At 40.0% G+C, this 19,045-nt stretch overlaps 1 protein-coding gene across 1 annotated transcript in view; it reads right to left on the bottom strand.

Moving 5' to 3' along the window:
- Window positions 1-19,045, bottom strand: part of ZBTB16 (zinc finger and BTB domain containing 16) — a 184,532-nt gene that overhangs the window by 80,811 nt on the left and 84,676 nt on the right. The window contains exon 3 of the mRNA XM_077458142.1: window positions 7,814-7,911. Coding sequence (XP_077314268.1) covers window positions 7,814-7,911 — 98 coding nt within the window. The remainder of the gene's footprint in view (window positions 1-7,813; window positions 7,912-19,045) is intronic.

Below are 19,045 nucleotides of genomic sequence, written 5' to 3' on the forward strand. Positions count from 1 at the left end.
CTAATATGCACCGTGTGGGCACAGTGTAGGCTGTGCCTCTTCGGAACCGGAACACAGAAGCTGGTGATCGGCTTTTTTCTTCTCCTCACGTTGTCAGCGTGAGGAAAAAAAGAAAAAAGAAAAACAATTACCGATCTTCTGTTTACATCACATGATCAATGATCAGCTGTCATTGGTTGACAGCTGATCATGTGGTAAGGGTCCAGCCCCTTACTCCGATCTGTGATCACCTGAGTCTCATTGACTTGATCACAGGGTGCACGGGGGGGGGGGTGTGCAAAGGGGAGGACGCCTATTGATAGCCTCTTGGCAATGTAGGTCCGTGCTGTAGCCGTCATTCGGCTATAGCGCAGGTGGGAACAGGTTAAAATAATTCTATTTTATTTTTGTAACACACTCTTTTGTAGGGCTGCAAGTAACCGGAATCACCCACCCTGCACGGCCCCAGGCCCACACCAAATTTTTACAGGCACTTCAGAGTCAGAGAACAGTCCGTGACTTTGTTTTATTGAGGGTGATAAACTTGGAAGGGGTTAGGGGAATTAGGGGATACCCACTTGACTTCTCAGACACTCCTATACACTTCTCTGCTTCCTCCAGCTCTCACTTGCAGAATTCCAGCTCTGCCACCTTGTTGCAATTTTAGTAGTTAAGGCCCATTACAGACAGGGACTCACAATCCCAATACTTGAAAAATAGGGCGACACAGCTCACACTTTTCCAGAACTTCCTCACTGACCCATGATCCCAGCACCACCTCTTCAGGCACTGCCATCCTGTCTAACTATAGCTGCCGATTTCAAATAGCCCTCCCAGACCGAACCTCACACCAATCGCTCCTGCCCCCCAGTGAGAAGGGAAGTGCTGTGTCCACTGGTGATGCCACCACTCTCATGCACTTCGCTGGATCCAGTTAGGGCTCAGGTAAGTGGGGGCTCTGGGGGAGCTGCTTAAGAAGGTTTTTTACCTTAAAGAATAGAATGCATTTAGAACCACTTTAAGGGACATCTCATGCATACCCTACCTTGGCATGCTCGGTCTTGTAGCCCTTTAAAAAGGCAGGTTCCCTAAGCCTAAGAGTCAACATATGTGCACCACCTGGATACTTACCAAGTTTATCCAACTCATGCTCACTGGCACAGATCACATTTCCCCATTACCATACAAGACATCAGCAGCCTAAAGAAGGGCTCAACTGTATGCCATACCTGCGGTCTTCCTGTCACTCTGTCAATGCAGACATTGTAAGTTGCAGAATAAAGTATATATTTTTTTTACAATAATATACAACACTGAGATATGGCATCATTTCTGATAGTTTTATGTAACTTGCTACATGTTTTTTAATAACCGATTGCTCTGATTGGGTGTGCTTTGAGTAGTAATACATGTAATTTGGACTATGCAATAAAATCTCTCAAAAGCAGTCATCTGATATTAAATTGAAGTTAACTTAATGTTTTAGTCATTGGCAACAATATGGCCAACAAAACTTCTGCGATAAAAACCCACCATAAACTATAAACCCTTCCCTCCACCTGGTCGGGCAGTAGAGACTGTATTCTTTTTCCTGTTCTCTCAGCCTGGCAAGGAAGTAGCTAAAGCCTATTCAAAATGGTCTTGTGAGAGGTTAGTGCGTAATACACAAAAAAATGTACATGTGTCATTCCACGCATACAGGAATATAATGTACCCAGCACTGTGCTGGAACACCACCGACAATCAGGACTTTATGCTAGGGAGTAGATGGGTGCCAAGGAAGTGTAACAGTGAACAGAGTGTGTGGTCAAAAGCAACAGCAAGGAGGAGGAGGTAGAGGAGCTGGGCTTGGAAGAACACACACACACAACTCCTTGTCATTTGCTTACTTCTGATCAACTCACTACTGTCTCTCAGATACAAATTGTTATTTTGGCCATGGATGAGCAGCCATCTCACTGTAAACAAGGGCAACAAGTCATAACACTGCCCTCAAACGCATCTGTGTACTGCCATGACCCGATATAAAAGAGTGCTAGCAGTGTATGTACACTAGGGCTCCTCATCATCCCCCTAGGGAGGCCCTACATCACCCAATTATTGCAAGAGAAGCTTAAGCTGGGTACATCACCTACATGGACAGAGCTGCACACGGTCACCCTTAGAGCACATTAGGGTCGAAAATCTAATTGGCAGTGCCACAAATTTATAATGCTACAGATATACAAAACAAAAGCTGCTGATTGGTTTTCAAACTACTTAAAAATGGCACAAACCGAAGGCTAAATTTTTGTGGGAAGTCTCTTGGTATGCCAACACCTTAATGTTCTTTCAGGGGTTGGGCTTGGCCACTTAGTTGCAGTGAAAACAACCCCACACCATCAAATGATTTAGACTAGTGCATAAAGCAAGGTCCATAAAGAAATGGATGAGCGAGTTTGAGGTGGAGGAACTTGACTGGCCTGTACAACCTCACCTCAGTCCTGACCTCAACTTGATAGAACACCTTCGGCGACTGCGAGCCAGGCTCTCTTGTCCAACATCAGTGGCTGACCTCACAAATGCACTTTTGGAAGAATGGTCAAACATTCCCATAGACACACTTCAACTCTTCTGGAAAGGCTGTCCACAAGGTTTAGAAGCAGTTGCAAAGGGTAGGACAACTCAATATTGAATCCTACGGACTAAGACTGGGATGCCATTAATGTTCATGTGTGTGTAAAGGCAGACATTCCCCCATAATTAAGCTCCAAGGGGTGGAGTTAAACACATCGGGTGTGTGGCCAGGCAGGAGGCCCAGGCTGAGGTTGCCACACACCATTACGAGTGGGCTTGCTTTAATGTGCAGCTTAGGATAGCCAAACTCCTACACAGGCTTCTCAATACTTATTGGTAATAGTCACTCTCTTTCTCTGCGTATATGTATGTGTATCTATCTGTACTTTAAGACAGGGAGGCACCTCTTATGGTTTAAGTGGACCTTTACCCTTCCCCTTTGTCACCCAACTCTTACCCACCTCTCTCAGTTTCAGACTTTTTTTTTTTACTTTTTCAGGGAAACCTCTCGGCTCTTCCTGGATTCTCATCTAGGCCAAAATGGATGTATTCAGTAGCGCATCTTAGGAATTCTAAGGGTACTACTCTACTGCACATTCAGGTGGCATGGCCGCCTTTCCAATTCTTGCAGCTGGTCCCCTCATGTGTCACAACATGTTCACATCATCTGAGGGCCGACTGTAAGAACTCCAGATCCAGCCGATGACATCAGAGAAGATGGTGACATAGGACATGGTGACAATCTTTTCAGGCTTCCCATTCTTTTGCACAGGCGATTTGATCACTTTCATTGCCTTAGTAATTACCAAAGTCATTTCATCTGAGGGAAAAGATGGCGGACAGGGAACGGGTGAAGTTCCTTTTTAATCTAGAAATCTCAATACATAAAACAGTAACAACTTGGAATTTTAAGTAGTATATGAAAGTTGCATCAAAATGACTTAAAAGTAAACGCTGCAATAATTTAAATGTGTGCTCACCAGAAATACACTAAAAAAACTTTCCCTTCAATACATATTGATACAAATTCTCTACGCTGAGCCCAAAACTTGCTGAAAACAGTGATTTTTTAATGTGAAAGTCAACAAAATATTCATGAGTAAAATAAGCCAAGTTAGAGAGAAACAGAGGGATCGTTTTTCTCCATGGTGCTTCAATGTAAATTCGTATGCATCTGCAGCAGGGAAGTGCAAGCCTGTGTTGTGCAACTGAGAACAGAATGGACACTTTAATCTGTGCCCCGGTTATGCACTCGCTGCTCCACCCCCTGGTTACATTAGAGCAGGGAAGAAAATAGAGAAAGCATGTATCTGTAATCTCACATGATGATACACTTGGCTCAGAGCACTGTACATACTGTACCAGAGTTCTGGCGGAATCCCAGGGCAGGCACTCTGCCAGCTGCACAATAACAAACCCAAACCACCAACGTAAAAAAAAAAAAAAAAAAAAAAAAAAGGAACAAGAAATACTAAAAAGGAGAGAAAGCTGTCTGCAGAAAGAGTGCAAGGAAAGAAATAAAAGCAAGACAAAAATGAGAACAAAAAACAGAACATAAAAACGAAAAAAAACAAAAAAAAAAAAACACAAATTTGTACAAAAATAACATTTAAACACTTTGTAAAGTGTAAAAGTACTCTTTGAAAAGTGATTTGACTGTGTATTGTTTTTTGGTTCTTAATAAACTATTTCTGCCAAAAATAAAAAAAAGTTACCATAGCCCAATCTAAACATGTTTTGTTAAATACAAACACTATTTGATAAAGCTGTGAAAAACGCGATTTTTTTGTTTTTTAAATCACTGAATCTTGGCGACTGCCAGAATTTTTTATTTTTTTTGGTAATTTTGAAATAGTTTTAGAACACGGTAGACATGTTTATGTCTGCATGAGATTTTTGAGGTGTCCCGCATGCCTCTGAATTAATAGGAAGCACAATATCTAAAATTCTCCTTGGAAAGAAAAGATATAAAAAAAAAAAAAAAAACAAAAAAAAAAAAAAAAAACACACAGGACACAGTCGAGTATTCAGCACCAGTTCAAAAATAGCTGCAGTGTTGCAGTTCTAAATATTCAGATCACTGCAAGTTTAAAAAAAAAAAAAAAAAAAGAACGAGATTTGTGGATATGCCGCACTCTATAAAAATACTTACTGCTTTATGGTCTACCACATACCTCAGCTGACCCCTATCTTATGAAACTGGCCAATGGATTATTGATCAGGTTGGAGTTTTCCCGCTAGTAATCTATTACCTTTTGTCCTTTATGGGTAGAATCCACTGCGTGCAAAGACATACCCCCAAACACACAAAATAACTATGGATGTCTAATGGGGGTCAAAGTTTTCATCCTGCAGATGTTTGTGAACATCCATCTAATCTACTTTCTGTGGACAGATACAAATTTTGTTGAAGGTTTGTGGAGGATCTCAGCCACGTGGGAGATGGTCAAAAAGTATCTAACAGTGCTTATAGCCGACTGATAAATTGGTGTCCAATGACAAGCATATGGAGCACATTTTGTAATATATGTGAATGTAAACGGTTATGCTAACATCTATAAGCACCCAGTGTAACAGTACTTTATGGTCTGCTGCTTAAAGGGATTTTAAAGTCACCTTTTTCCCTATAAAAATAACAGAACGTGTTATACTTGCATGCCCTGTTGCAGTGGATTTTGAACAGAGCAGCCCAGATGCTCCTCATCTGGGGTCCCTCTTCAGTGCTCCTGGCTCCTCCCTCTTGTTCAGTGCCCCCACAGCAAGCAGCTTGCTATGGGGGCACCTGAGCCGAGTCACAGCTCCCTGTGTCCATTTAGACACGGAACCCTGACCCAGCCCCCCTCTCTCACCCGATTAGCTAGCTGACTGATTGGCAGCAGCGACAGCAAATGGCTGAATACACTTACTACCTCTGCCGAAAGTATGTGCCAAGCATCCACTACTACCTTGGTAGCCAAATACTTTCTATGGTTAGTTTTTAATTATCCTCCTATTATTTTGAGGACAAGGAAGATGCTGGCCTTCTAAACCCTATTCACGCCCTTAATTCTTTTAAAGTTTTAATTAGGAATGGGCTCGGGCATGTTCAGGATCCCACCTGCCCAATCCCACTAGGAAGCCGACACGGCACACCGCTAATCACAGGCAGCGAGACATTTCCCAAGCCACAGCTGTACAGATCGGGAAAAGTCTCAACTGCCTGCGATTAGCGTAGTGCCATGTTGGCTTCCTGGCGGGATCCCCAAACACGCCTGAGCCCATCGCTAGTTTTAGTTTTAATCATGCCCCCTCTCTACCTCCCTTCCTCATACCTATATACACTATATTGTCAAAAGTGTTGGGACATTTGCCTTTACGTGAACTTTAAAGTAATTGTAAACACTTAGAAACCTCTTTTTACTATAGTTAAGACTTATTACAGGCTTACCTGTAGCTACCAGGGATATCTACTAAACCTGCACAGTTTAGGAGATATCCCCTGTATCAGCATGTGCCGACGTCATGGGCACTGAAGCAATGGCTCATTCGTGCCGTTGCTTCTGCTTATGTGCCGCTACCGGCGGCTGCCATGCACTTGCAATACCCGGAAATAGCTGCAGGAGACATGTCGCCGGGCACAGCAGTGTGCCAGGACTACTGTGGGGGATTTGATCTAAGGTGAGCATTTCATAATGAGCTAGTATGCTACGCATACTAGCTCATTATGCATTTGTCTTGCAGTTTTTCTTAATGGGTTTACAACCACTTTAATAGCATCCCAGTCTTAGTCTGTAGAGTTCAATATTGAGTACGCCCACCCATGCAGCAATAACAGCTTCAACTCTTCTGGGAAGGTTGTCCACAAGGTTTAGGAGTGTTTATGGGAATGTGACCATTCTTCCAGAAGCGGATCTGAGGTCAGGCACTGGTTTTGGACGAGGTAGCCTGGCTCTAATTCATCCCAAAGTTGTTGTATCGAGTTGAGGTCAGGACTGTGCAGGCCAGTCAAGTTCCTCCACCCCAAACTTACTCATCCTCATTTATGGACCTTACTTTGTGCACTGGTGGGCAGTCATGTTGAACAGGAAGGGGCCATCCCCAAACTGTTCCTACAAAGTTGGAAGCATGAAATCGTCCAAAATGTTTTGGTATGCTGGTACCTTAAGAGTTCCCTTCACTGGAACCAAGCTCAACCCCTGAAAAGCACCCCCACATCATAATCCCCCCCCTCCACCAAATGATTTGGACCAGTGCACAAAGCAAGGTCCATAAAGACATGGATCAGAGAGTTTGGGGTGGAGGAACTTCATTGGCCTGCACAGAGTCCCGACCTTAACCAGATAGAACACCTTTGGGATGAATTAGAGCAGAGACTGCGAACCCAATCTACTTGGCCAACATCAGTGCCTGACCACAAATGTGCTTCTGGAAGAATGTTCAAACATCCCCATAGACACACTACTAAACCTTGTGGGACGGCCTTCCCAGAAGAGTTGAAGCGATTATAGCTGCAAAGGGTGGGTCAACTCAACATTTATCCGAATACTTTTGGCAATATAGTGTAATATAATTTTTTATAATATATATATATTATAAAAAATGGTATTCTTTTATTAGGTTCCTGCATTCTCAACTAAATATGTTTGAACCCTAAGATCTTACCAAACAAAAATGCAGTGGGACCTTGGACATGCTCTGAGTGGCTAGTAAACCCGATAAAGCAAAAACAGGAAATTACGGCACTAGTTCTACAAAAATCAAACTTTTACCAATGCACAGGAAACAGGGAGAAGGCACCATTTGCCAAATTCTACAACTGGGTATGCATTGTACATTTCTAAAAACTTTCCCTTAAGCTGGCTTTTTTTTTTTTTTTTTTTTTAAGTCATGCTGGCAGTATATCAGCTACGACTCTAGTCAACCGATAGGAACATTAACAGTCTGAGGAAGTTGGAATCAAATACCGGACATGAACCATGAATCATTATTGGACCCATGAAGATCGACAGTTGTGTGGAAAATTGGCCCCACTACATGCAAATTTTCAACTTAGAGTGCAATTTACCATATGAATCTGGCACTGAAGTATGGGTTTCCGGTGGAGTACAGGCTGCTGATGCCCAGCTGGCAGATGTTAACCTCAATCAAGTTATATGGCTTTTGGCTTGTCTGTATCCTGCACTCGCTATTATTTTTATGGACATCATTATGCTCAATCTACAACACTGTTATATCAGCTTTGTGAACTTGTAATATAGTGTGTGACATTTCAACCAAGTCTAAGCAAGATGGCCCTTACCTGAATGAGCCAGCAAGTGCATTCGAAGCCTCAAACTGTCCAGAAACCTCTTCCCACACAGCTCACAGCCGTATGTCTTCATGCCACTGTGAAGTTTCCTGCAGGATACAAAAAAATAAAATAAACATCAAATATCACTAAAGGCCCACCAATGATAGATACTGTACATTCTGGTAATGTAAATTAACTGAAGTTTGAGAGATTATGCACGTCATATACAAGGGATATCAAGAGATGATCCAAAAAACAAACAAATGACAGTTTATTCATTACTGGGTTTTTTTTTTGGTTTTTTTAATGGACAACCAGGGTTTATCTAAAGTGAAATCTATGCACTATTACCCATTTGTTCACTTCCACAGAAAAAAAAGCCCATGCTTAACACTCACAATAGGAGTTATCTCAACCTATAATTGTGGATATTGAAAGCTACATTTGTATGAACCAAACCTGAGCCTCCCACTTATGCCTTATATATAAAAAAAAAAAAAAAATTATGAATATATATATGAATATATATATATATGAATATATATATATATATATATATGAATATATATATATATATATATATGAATATATATATATATATATATATGAATATATATATATATATATGAATATATATATATATATATGAATATATATATATATATATATATATATATATATATATATATATATATATATATATATATATATATATATATATATATATATATATATATATATATATATATATATATATTTTTTTTTTTTTTTTGGTTGTAAGCATCGATTACTTTTCACCTCTATTCTTTATTTAAAGCGACAAACCACATTAAAAAAATATCAATCACATTCCCCAATACACAAAAATGCCCACCTATCCAAAACACACAATAGATTTCCAATGCATACAACACAACCATCCACCAATGCATCACCACACAACACCCAAAACAAGACAAAATAAAAGATGAAGCAAATCAAGTTACACATCCAGTAAGCCTGCCCAAGGCAACACCCAAAATCCCCCACAGAACAAAACAGCCACACTAGATTGCACTACAAGATGTATTTCGCAGGGGGATCTATCGCTCTCTCTCTCACACGAGAAAATGACCCGAATAGTAGTAAAATATCCCTGTATGAAGAGGTGTTCCTGTGATTCTTTGACGCACTTGTTATGGCAACCTAGCTATAAAAAGAAATTTAAGTATCCTTTACAATTCAAGAGCCATCTATGGCTAGCCTACATAGGCAAGCCTCAGTTATGCTAGTAGTCATCAAGATGGCAATGGTAAAACAAGCCTATTAAACACTTTATAAAGCCAATACAATACAAGAGACGTCAGAGTTGACATCACACAGGGTTCACATACATAGTACAAGCCCATCTAGTTCAACCATAAAAAATATATAAAATACTATACCCACAGTTGATCCAGAGGCAGAAAAAAAAAAAAAAAAGTCTGACCCCAAGAGGCAAATCAGATATTCCCTGGATCAACTTTACCTATAAAACATTAGTACCCAATTATATCATGAACATTTAGAAAAGAATCCAGGATTTCCTTAAAAGCAATCTACTGAGCTGGCCAGAACCACCTCTGGAGGGAGTCTATTCCACATTTTCACGGCTCTTACTGTGAAGAAACCTTTCCGTATTTGGAGATGAAATCACTTTTCCTCTAGATGTAAAGAGTGCCCCCGTGTCCTCCGTGTTAACCATAAAGCGAATAATTTGACACCATGTTCACAATGTGGTCTCATTTCTATATTTGCACATATTGATCATATCCCCCTTATAATCTCCTCTTCTCAAGAGAGCATACATTCAGTTCCTCTAATCTTTCCTCATAGCCGAGTTCTTTTGAGAACTGGTGCCCAAAACTGAACTGCATATTCCAGATGAGGTCTTACCAATGATTTGTACAGGGGCAAAATGATATCCCTCTCTGGAGTCCATACCTCTCAAAGCGGAGTTGCAATAAAAAAAAATAAAAAAAAAAAATATGTCAGAAGCTACAATTACTGCAGCTGACTTTTAATAATTGGACACTTAGCCATCCCAGGGTTCAGCGATGCGGGAGAAGGAAGCCCCACTCGTCTCCTCCTCCTCTCTGCGGCGCCGGCATTGTCACTGTGGGAGCCTGGCTGTGGCTTCACAGCCGGGCATGTACCGCGTATGCGTGTGCCACGCACTGACTGGCCGGGCAATAGTCTGGGACCTGTGACTTGTGTCACAACCCCCCCCAAAAAAAATAAAAAATTACATGCCAAATGTGGCATGTCAGGGGGGTCACCTTCCCTTAAAGCGGAAGTTGCATTTTTGGGTGGAACTCCACTTTAATACAAGAAAGGATTTTGGTTACTTTGGAAACCGCAGCTTGCCTGTTTTTGAGCTTATGATCTACCAAAAGCCCCAGTTGTACTTCCCCCAATATGTATGATGCATGCATATTCTTAGCCCCCATGTGCATAACATTACATTAATCAACATACACTGGAGTGCCTAATAATCAGACCCCTGGAGGTGCCGTTAAGTCACCCATGGGTATTTGACAGACAGATGAGCTCCTGATATGGCTTGATGCACAATGATGAAAAACCTGTATTGGAAGTCACAAAAAAATATAAAATCTACTGTACCACCTGATAACATTCATCACCAGTGATGGTATATGACCGATTTAAGTTCCCGCGAGTCAGTAGTATTCATATAGCATTTTGCAATACTTGGACCTTGTAAGGCTGAGATGTAAAAGAATACTGTAAAAACTGCCGACCAAAGCAACTAGACTGCTCTCAGAAAATTAAAATTTGGTTGTCTGCTAAGGGCAGAATTTTGCTCTAATTTTCTTTAACCAGCCATTTTGCACACAACTTTGAGAGGCCTAGAAGAGTTTTAGCAACACACTCTTATATACCTGTAACTACTAACACCTTACCCACATCCTCCTGCAATAACTGGAACTACTTAAAGATGCTCTTGACCAAAGTGGAATAACAAATGTTATAAGTAGTAAAAAAAAAAAAAAAAAAAAACCCTTTGAAAAACCAGGGTAATAAAAAACACGCAATACATTGATATTACGTTCCCAAGCAGACAGGACAAATCTTTGGATTGCTGTAGTTTATATGACAAACATTGTGTACTCTGCTTCATGAGAAAGAGCTGGCAGGGAATGGTATGAATTCCTGTGTCCTTGCCAGCCATCGCTAAAACTTCCGACGTTCCAAAGTAAGGAGGAACAAAACCCTTGTGCCGTGGTGTGCACCAATTTTCTCTACCTGCTACAACATAGTTTGCAGTAAAAATATAAGCGAAAGAACAGAGTGCTAAATTGGAACTTAGCATTACAAATTAAAAAAAAAAAAAAAAAAAAAAAAAAATCTTAAAGAGTGTACAAAGATAACTACCAAGGCATACATCCTTTTGGGGGGGGGGGGGGGGGGCTGGAATAAAATTTTTTTTATAAATATATATATATATATATATATATATATATATATATATATATATATATATATATATATATATATATATATATATATATATATATAGTTTTATTACATATACACACACACACACACACACACACACACACACACACACACACATATATATACACATAGTTTTAACAGTCAAGTCACATTACTTTTCCTTTTTTGGGGGGGGGGGGGAATAAAAAATTGGAGCTAGTAAAGAAAAGTTGAGAAGATTTACAGTCTGGCCTATGCTCAGCCTTGTATTGCAGACATTATGCTATCAATATTCAGCATCCTATAGATAATTTAGGATTACCGTCACCTAAGGCTCTATTACCTGCTTTATATTTAACAGCTAAACAGGCATTCTAAATCTCCTCCTAAAATAGATAGAGCAGACACAACACTTTCCACCAAAAAGGACAAAGAACTTTATCTGTACAATAAAGGGAAACAAATAACAGGACAGTGGGATCAACTTGTCTCAATTAACTGATAAAACTCGCAGATTACACTGACAGATTTGACTGATCTATCTGGAATTACAGCAGAGCCATGAATAATAATCATGGATTAGGATCTAAAACACCCCACTGGGGAAGAATCTGAAAGCACTAATGATTTAGGAAATAGCTATAATTTGGAGTGTGTGACTGCAATAAGTCTCTGAACAGCAGCGCTATTTGTCCTAACTATGCAGCGAGTATTTAAATAGATTTTTTTCCAATTGTAATTTCACCTAAAATAAAAATATGCACACTGAGAGATGACTTTACTTGTATCTAATTTATATTGACCTATGCACTTTTAAGAATTTTGACTGCTTACTGCAAACTCGAAAAATCTAGCATCTGAGCAATGGCAACATAATTCATTGTACATTAAAAAGGCATTCCCCCCCCCCCCCCCAAATAAAAAGGGAGGTGGTTATACTTGCCTGTTCTGTGCAACTATATTGAACAGAACAGTTCCTTCCTCCAAACTGTGTTTGTAAGAGGCACCCATGAGGGCACATTGCTCAGATGGGCTGGGTGCAGTGTTTAGGGGGGAGTTCATGGGGTGTATTTTACCTTAGTGCAGGGAATGCATTAAAAAAAAAAAAAAAAAAAAAAAAAAAAAAAAGTTTATATAGCGTGTGAAGCCACTTTATAGATACAATTCTAAAATATATATATTTATTTTTATTTTTTTATTTTTTTTATTACACACACACACATTATATGGACCTAATTTTAAAAGGTAGCATGTTACAGAATATATAATCATCCATTAATTACAGTCCCTGCCTCAAAAAAAAGCTTGAAATCTAGTGTCCCTACCACAGGCCTACACAAAAGCATCACAGTGTGAGCAAAATGCCATTAACCTGTCCATATGTTGAAATTGTATATAAAAAGAATATGTATACATCTCTATCTACACACACGGGCCAAATGTGGAGTTGCATGGGCCAGTGCAATAGAAACCGGCTGACGTTCAGGCCCCGTGTACTGCAGCCTGGCCAACTGCAGCTTCTGTCGAAGGGTCGTGACCAAAAAAGGTCTGCTGGCTGCCTCGTGGTGTGCTCTGGCAGGAGGGGGCTGTCCCCAATAGAACAGCAGGGGAATTTGCTGTACTAACATCAGATTATTAGACTAGTGGCTCTGACCTGAGTTGCCAGGTTTTTGTTTGTCCAGCTTGCTGGGTTGGAAAAAAAAACAAAAAAAAACAAACACACACACACACACACACACACACACACACACACACCCCACACTAGCAGTGTGTACTAGGGTTTAGGAACCCTACCACCACAAAGAGAACATGCAGATGTTATGTACAGTCAATGGCTGAATTTCATTCAAACTCAGAGTAAGGCCGGCCATACACAGATTGAGAGTCAAAAACTGTTAATGGGCAGGCTGAATGCACCAACTTGGTACAACCTGCCTGCCGGATTGTTAGAGATAATCACTGGCTTCTCCAAGCAAGGATGGCTTCTCTCGCCTCACCAGGAACAGATAATGGCTCGGCAGGAGGGATTCCCCTGTCAGTGTTGACCGGGGGAAACATGCAAATTTCTTTCCTGCAACCCATGGTTGCAGGAAAGAAATTTGCACCATGTATGGCCGGCCTTATCAATTACTTAAAAATGCCCAATATCCAACCGTTAAGAGGATAGTGGTTTGCTTGGATAAGGGGTGGCGTTTTCACTATGGAAACCCTAAAAAAAAAGAAAGCGCTACTTTTTTTTTTTTTTTTTTTTTTTGAGTGGGCGCCTAGGCTTCATGTCCGTTATATATACAGAATTTTGCAAGGGTTTTTTCAGCAAACCTTGTCTCGGATTATAACCTCGATATTTTCTCTCAACACATGACACCATTGCATTAACATCTTTAGACAGCCAATTGTGAGAGTCTGTCTTCTGTAATCACACAATCCCCCTTATGAGAATCCCGAAAAAAGGAAAAAACACACACAAAAAATAAATTTACATTTTTTGGTGTGTGCGTGAGCTTGGCAGATGGAACCAAGAGTCCCCCCTGTCCATGTGCAGAAAGATACTTAAAATGGGACTTTGCTTTTTAGGAGTTTGTCCCATGAAATTGTTTTTGCAGATACCTCAATTAAACTATGCTTTGGGTGGCCCGTACTCTGGCTTTTTCACCCATCAGTTAAAGACACATCAACATCTTGTTAAAGCTCTTTATATAGCTTTGTTTTAAAGCCAAGCAAAGCACTTTTTGCACCCAAAAAGGTTTGTTCTTTTTCCCACATTGCTGGCTTGGATTATCTTTTTTTTTACGATTACTTGATTTCACCATCTGAAACCAGGCCAATTCCCTGAATCCACCATTCTACAAGATAAGGTAAAAACATTTTGTCTATTTAATTTTTAAAGTGATGTCCTATTGAGAAAGAAAAAGAAAAAAAAAAGTAAACAAAGCAAAGTCCAAGCTCTTTTATTACGAGTTGAGCAAACATCTTCTAGACAAGGTTAGTAAATGGATAATTCTACAGAAACAAATACTATGAGAAAACCTTATTTAACCTTCTGAGTCTTTAACCATTTACGGCAATTATCAAGTTGTGTTTGCATTGAGAATTAAAAGTAAACCCTGCATAAGAGGTAAAAAAAAAAAAAAAAAAGGGTATTTTTTTTATCAAGAAAAGCTTTATATGTGCCACTGATTTATTTTCACGTTGTTCCTTTTCCTGACTTTATAGCCAAGTGCCACCTACCACCTGACCAGCCCAATGAGAATAAACTGTAAGGGCATTTTTACCAATGGGTCATTGGCAACTGGTAGAGCTTAGTCATGCAGTTAGGAAAGTCCGTTTTCTGAAAATCAGAAAATTAGAGAGGCATATTTTCTAACCACTAAAGCCAACAGCATCTTGTGGTGTTTCCTTTTAGGCAACAGTTACATGTATATAAAATTGAGTATTGGATCATTTTACTATGAAAAACAGCTCCACAAGTACCCCTAAAACCTTTCAGTCCCAAATGGTGTAATTTTAAATGAATTTTTTTGAAATTGTAAGTGCTCACTTGGTTTTCATAGAGCAAACTTTAAGGCAGTAATCCTTTTCCTCTTAAGAAAATTATTGACTTAAAGTGGAAGTAAACTCCCCTATCGTTTTCAGCCAAGGAAGCTGCCATCTTTGCCTCTGTTTAATCTTCAACTGCTATGGTGCAGCACATGTGATCCGTTATGACACCAGCCATTGGATGGTTTGATAGTTTGGCTGAGAGCACAGCCAATGTGCAGTTAGCATTCCCGGCATGCCTTTTTTAACTGTTTAAATCCATGGGTTTACTTCCACTTTAATTGTTCAGTATGATTAACCAATTACTTATTTAAAATATTTTTTAAATACCATGAAAAACAAAAAAATAAATAAAAAACAAACACACACACACACTTTAATTCAGCAAAAGAGTGCCTGGAGTATGCAACGCTGAACCTGCCTCTGTCTTACCTCGATGGATATCTCAATACATTGTAGAGGGGGTTCAGGACACATTCCCTTGCTGCCAAGATTAGTCGGATTGCGCATTTGAACATGACAGATGCAGAGGCAGATACGGCAGCTGCAGACATGAGGTCGGGAGGTAACGTACCAATCAATACCTAGTTACAGGCTTCAGTTTGTAAGCGAGAGAAGATGAAACATGGCAGGCATGGATGCTCTATGTGAGATTATTACAGCCTAACAGATACTTGCTCAGGTAAACTCCACATGAATATTCCTTCAATGTGACCTTACCGTTACGTGATGAAGGCTGTAAATACCATACTCAAGAATCAACAATCAACTCTACCAATTTATGCATTGACCCCAATACTGTTCAGAGTTTCATAGGCAGAACAAGAATTGCTAAAAAGCAACCTTTGGGGAGGTACTCGAGTCATTTCTACATGCTAAATGGTCAATTTGGTTCAGTGAATACAGATATAGATCACCTACTCTACTGTCTATAAAATGTTATGCAAATGCATGGACAACGATTGATAGAAGTATTCACTCTACCAAATAGAGTGGCCAAAGTATAAAATCACCCATACGCTAAGGAAAACAAAAAATAGAAAAAATGTATTGGCACCAAGGACAGCTAAAAAGGCACACGACAAAGGTTTTTTTTTTTTATTTAGAAATAACTAAAACAATTTTAAAAAGGTGTACCTGTTCCAACTTTGCATTTCATATTTACAGAAGGCTGGCCAGGCCAAAATGTTTTATATATATATATATATATACACACACACACACACACACACACACACACACACACACTGCAACCAACTGTTCTGATCAGGACGGTGATGGCAATTTTTCTTGATAGTGACAATGGAGGATGGCCAGATGTCATCCCAATCTTCTTCTATTTATATTACATAATGACACTTGTATGCAGAACACAGCAAAGCCTTTGGTTGATACAAATGACTCTTAGCCCCTGTACACACGGTCGGAGATTGACAACCGAATCCGTTGGATTTTGCCCATCGGATCTTGTCCAAAACTGTTGCATACACACGGTCGGACTAAGTTGTCGAAAAATCCGATCATTCAGAACGTGATGATGTAATTTTGTTACGATGGGACTAGGTTCAGGCTAGTAGCCAATAGCTTTGATGTAGGAATTTGATCTGAGCATGCATGGCACTTGGTCCAATCAAAATTCTCTACACATGATCGGAGTATGTCCGATCGAACCTGTTGGTCGGAAAATATTTCCAACAAGTTGGAAAATTGGGTCAGAGGGATATTCAGACGGAATCAGTCGGATGCATACCACGCACAGTCGGATTATCCGACAACACTGTCCGATAGGACACATTCGGACGGATTCTCCGACCGTGTGTACAAGGGCTTAAAGCTTCTAGGACCTTCCAGAAAAAGTTTGAGGGGCTCAATGAATGACTGCAGTCAATTTAAATCTATTGATCAAAATTTCTAATCCAAGACCTGTACACATTGCAGGACTAATAGGTCACTTGTGATCACTCTGAACTCTGAAATAACTGTGTTGATCTGAACATTTAAAAGGTTCTAGACCTAACTTGACAATTTTTCACCTGCCATGCTCCCAGTCAACCTGCATTACAAACGGCAACCTGTTGCCGTTTTACCTCTTGTTGATCACCTCTGCTTGCAATGTCAAGTGACACCAGTGGAGAAAAAACGCAAAGAGCTTCACCTGGAAGCATCAAGGATCTTAAAAATGGACACCTCCTTGCCTTGACTTAGAGCAGACAGACGGGTGGCACAGAAAGCTTACATTTTATCATTAGCGGTCTTCATTGTGATTAGTTTAGAAATACAAAAATTGCCAATTAACTTGCTTAAGCAGTTTCTACTTTATTCATTGGTTTGGCGATTTAAAAAAAGTAACCTGGAAGAGCAGACAAGTACAACTACTAGCAGTGTAAAGACTTCCACACACACTTCCCAGGTGCACAATTTAGATGCGTTTTAAAATGTTCCAAGCCAGCTTTATCAGCCATTAAAAAAGAAGAACTAGTACAGAAATGGCAAAGCCTTCCAGATGCTGCCGACACCAATCTTTAGGACAAGCCAAGGTGCATGCATTGCTTGGAACACAATCTCCAGCACCATTCTGCTGAGCAACCCTTAAGTCTACGTTTTGTATCAGCACTTTAGAAAATTGAGGGACACATAAGGGAGCCCCCCCTTCGCATTGTGGGCCTAGGAAATGGCTTTTAAAAGCTACATTATAGCTGGGCAAGGAACAAAAAGAATAACCAGTACCATCACATAGGAGCCAGAATAAATATTTTCTGGCGCCTATGTGGCATTAACAGTTATGCTAATTCTAAATACAACAAATATTATCAAAGATATAAATTACATGCACAAAAAAGGAAAGCGTGCACATATGTTTCATTTGCATAATGCTCAGCTTACTCCTCGGTTTCAGATTATTGCAAAATATCATTCACTTGGATTCAGTGATGGTCTTAAAAAGCAGCTACAGCAATTATTCGTCACACAATTTGCTCTTGTGGTTTTCAACCCAAACAATACTATTACCCATACTACACACCTGTGCACTGAGTGCAAGGTTGACTTGTAAAAACTCCGATCCTTACATCTGCAGCTTTAGAGCCGGTGTTAACCAGCTGTTCATATCAGAGCTGCTTCTCACCATGCAGGTCTATGGAAAATGCAAAATCAACCTGAAGCAGGTTAACTGCAGGTCAATGGGTTCTGAAAGATCCTGGAATCTGCAAAACTGGCGTTGAAGCCCTAAATTCTAGGTATGGTTAGTTTTGCATAGTTACATTGCTGCATGATGAGACTAACGCAACTATGCAATCACCACACCTGGTCAATCTCCATAAAAGCAGGAAAATAACAGTAGTAGGCACAGCTACTACAGTGATTGCCACAGGTTTCCAGGCCCTGTGCGCCATATGGCTTCCCAGCTGCTTTGTGAACACAGGAGGTCACTTGTTTGGCGTTAGCATCATTCAGAACACACTTTGCATTTCCCCAATTAGACAAAAGTAGATATTGTGACATCACCACCCTGCCTTGCCATCTCAGCTAATCAGAGAATGCTTTGCACTTAGAAACTTCTCTCTTCTACAAGCATTCTCGGAATGGCTTTTGTGTCAATCGCGTGACCTCCCACGCCCGCTATGCAGCAGGGCAGCTACCAGAACAGGACTCGGAAGCCAGCAGCAATCACTGTTGTAGCGATGCTTAGAGATTTGCAACCCCAAAACAGTATACATTAGCCCTTAAAAAGTGCCAGTCTCAAAGCACTAGCAGCCTCTGTTCTGCTCTGCAAACTTCTTACACTAGGTCAGTGGTACCCAACCTCCGTTCTAAAGTATCCCCAGACAGGTCACGTTTTCAAAATGTACTTCACCTTGCACAGGTGCATTAAAATGAAGGTTAATGAGTATTTATGACTGCCATTCTATCAAAGGGTAATTCCCAAAACATGGTATGTTGGGAGTACTTGAGGGCTGGGATTGGGAATCACTGTGCCAGGTCATACACCCATGAACGGGGTGGATATAAATCAGTGATTTTTATAAAGAAATATTTTTTTTTTTTATTATTAAAAATATATTTTTTTGATTTATTTGTATCAAATTTTAATAAAATGCTTTTGAAGTAAAAATCTATCTAAAGATGGTTTTCTATTTAAGATACCCTTAAGAATTTAGTTTATTTAGCATGAAAACAGAGCTTTGTTATGTAGCATGAGGCTGTGTATTCTGCAATATTTAAATTTTT

The sequence above is a fragment of the Lithobates pipiens genome, unplaced genomic scaffold, assembly GCF_037356315.1.
Source record: "Lithobates pipiens isolate NorthernLeopardFrog02 unplaced genomic scaffold, aLitPip1_a1.2 Scaffold_27, whole genome shotgun sequence".
Classification (NCBI taxonomy): Eukaryota; Metazoa; Chordata; class Amphibia; order Anura; family Ranidae; genus Lithobates; species Lithobates pipiens.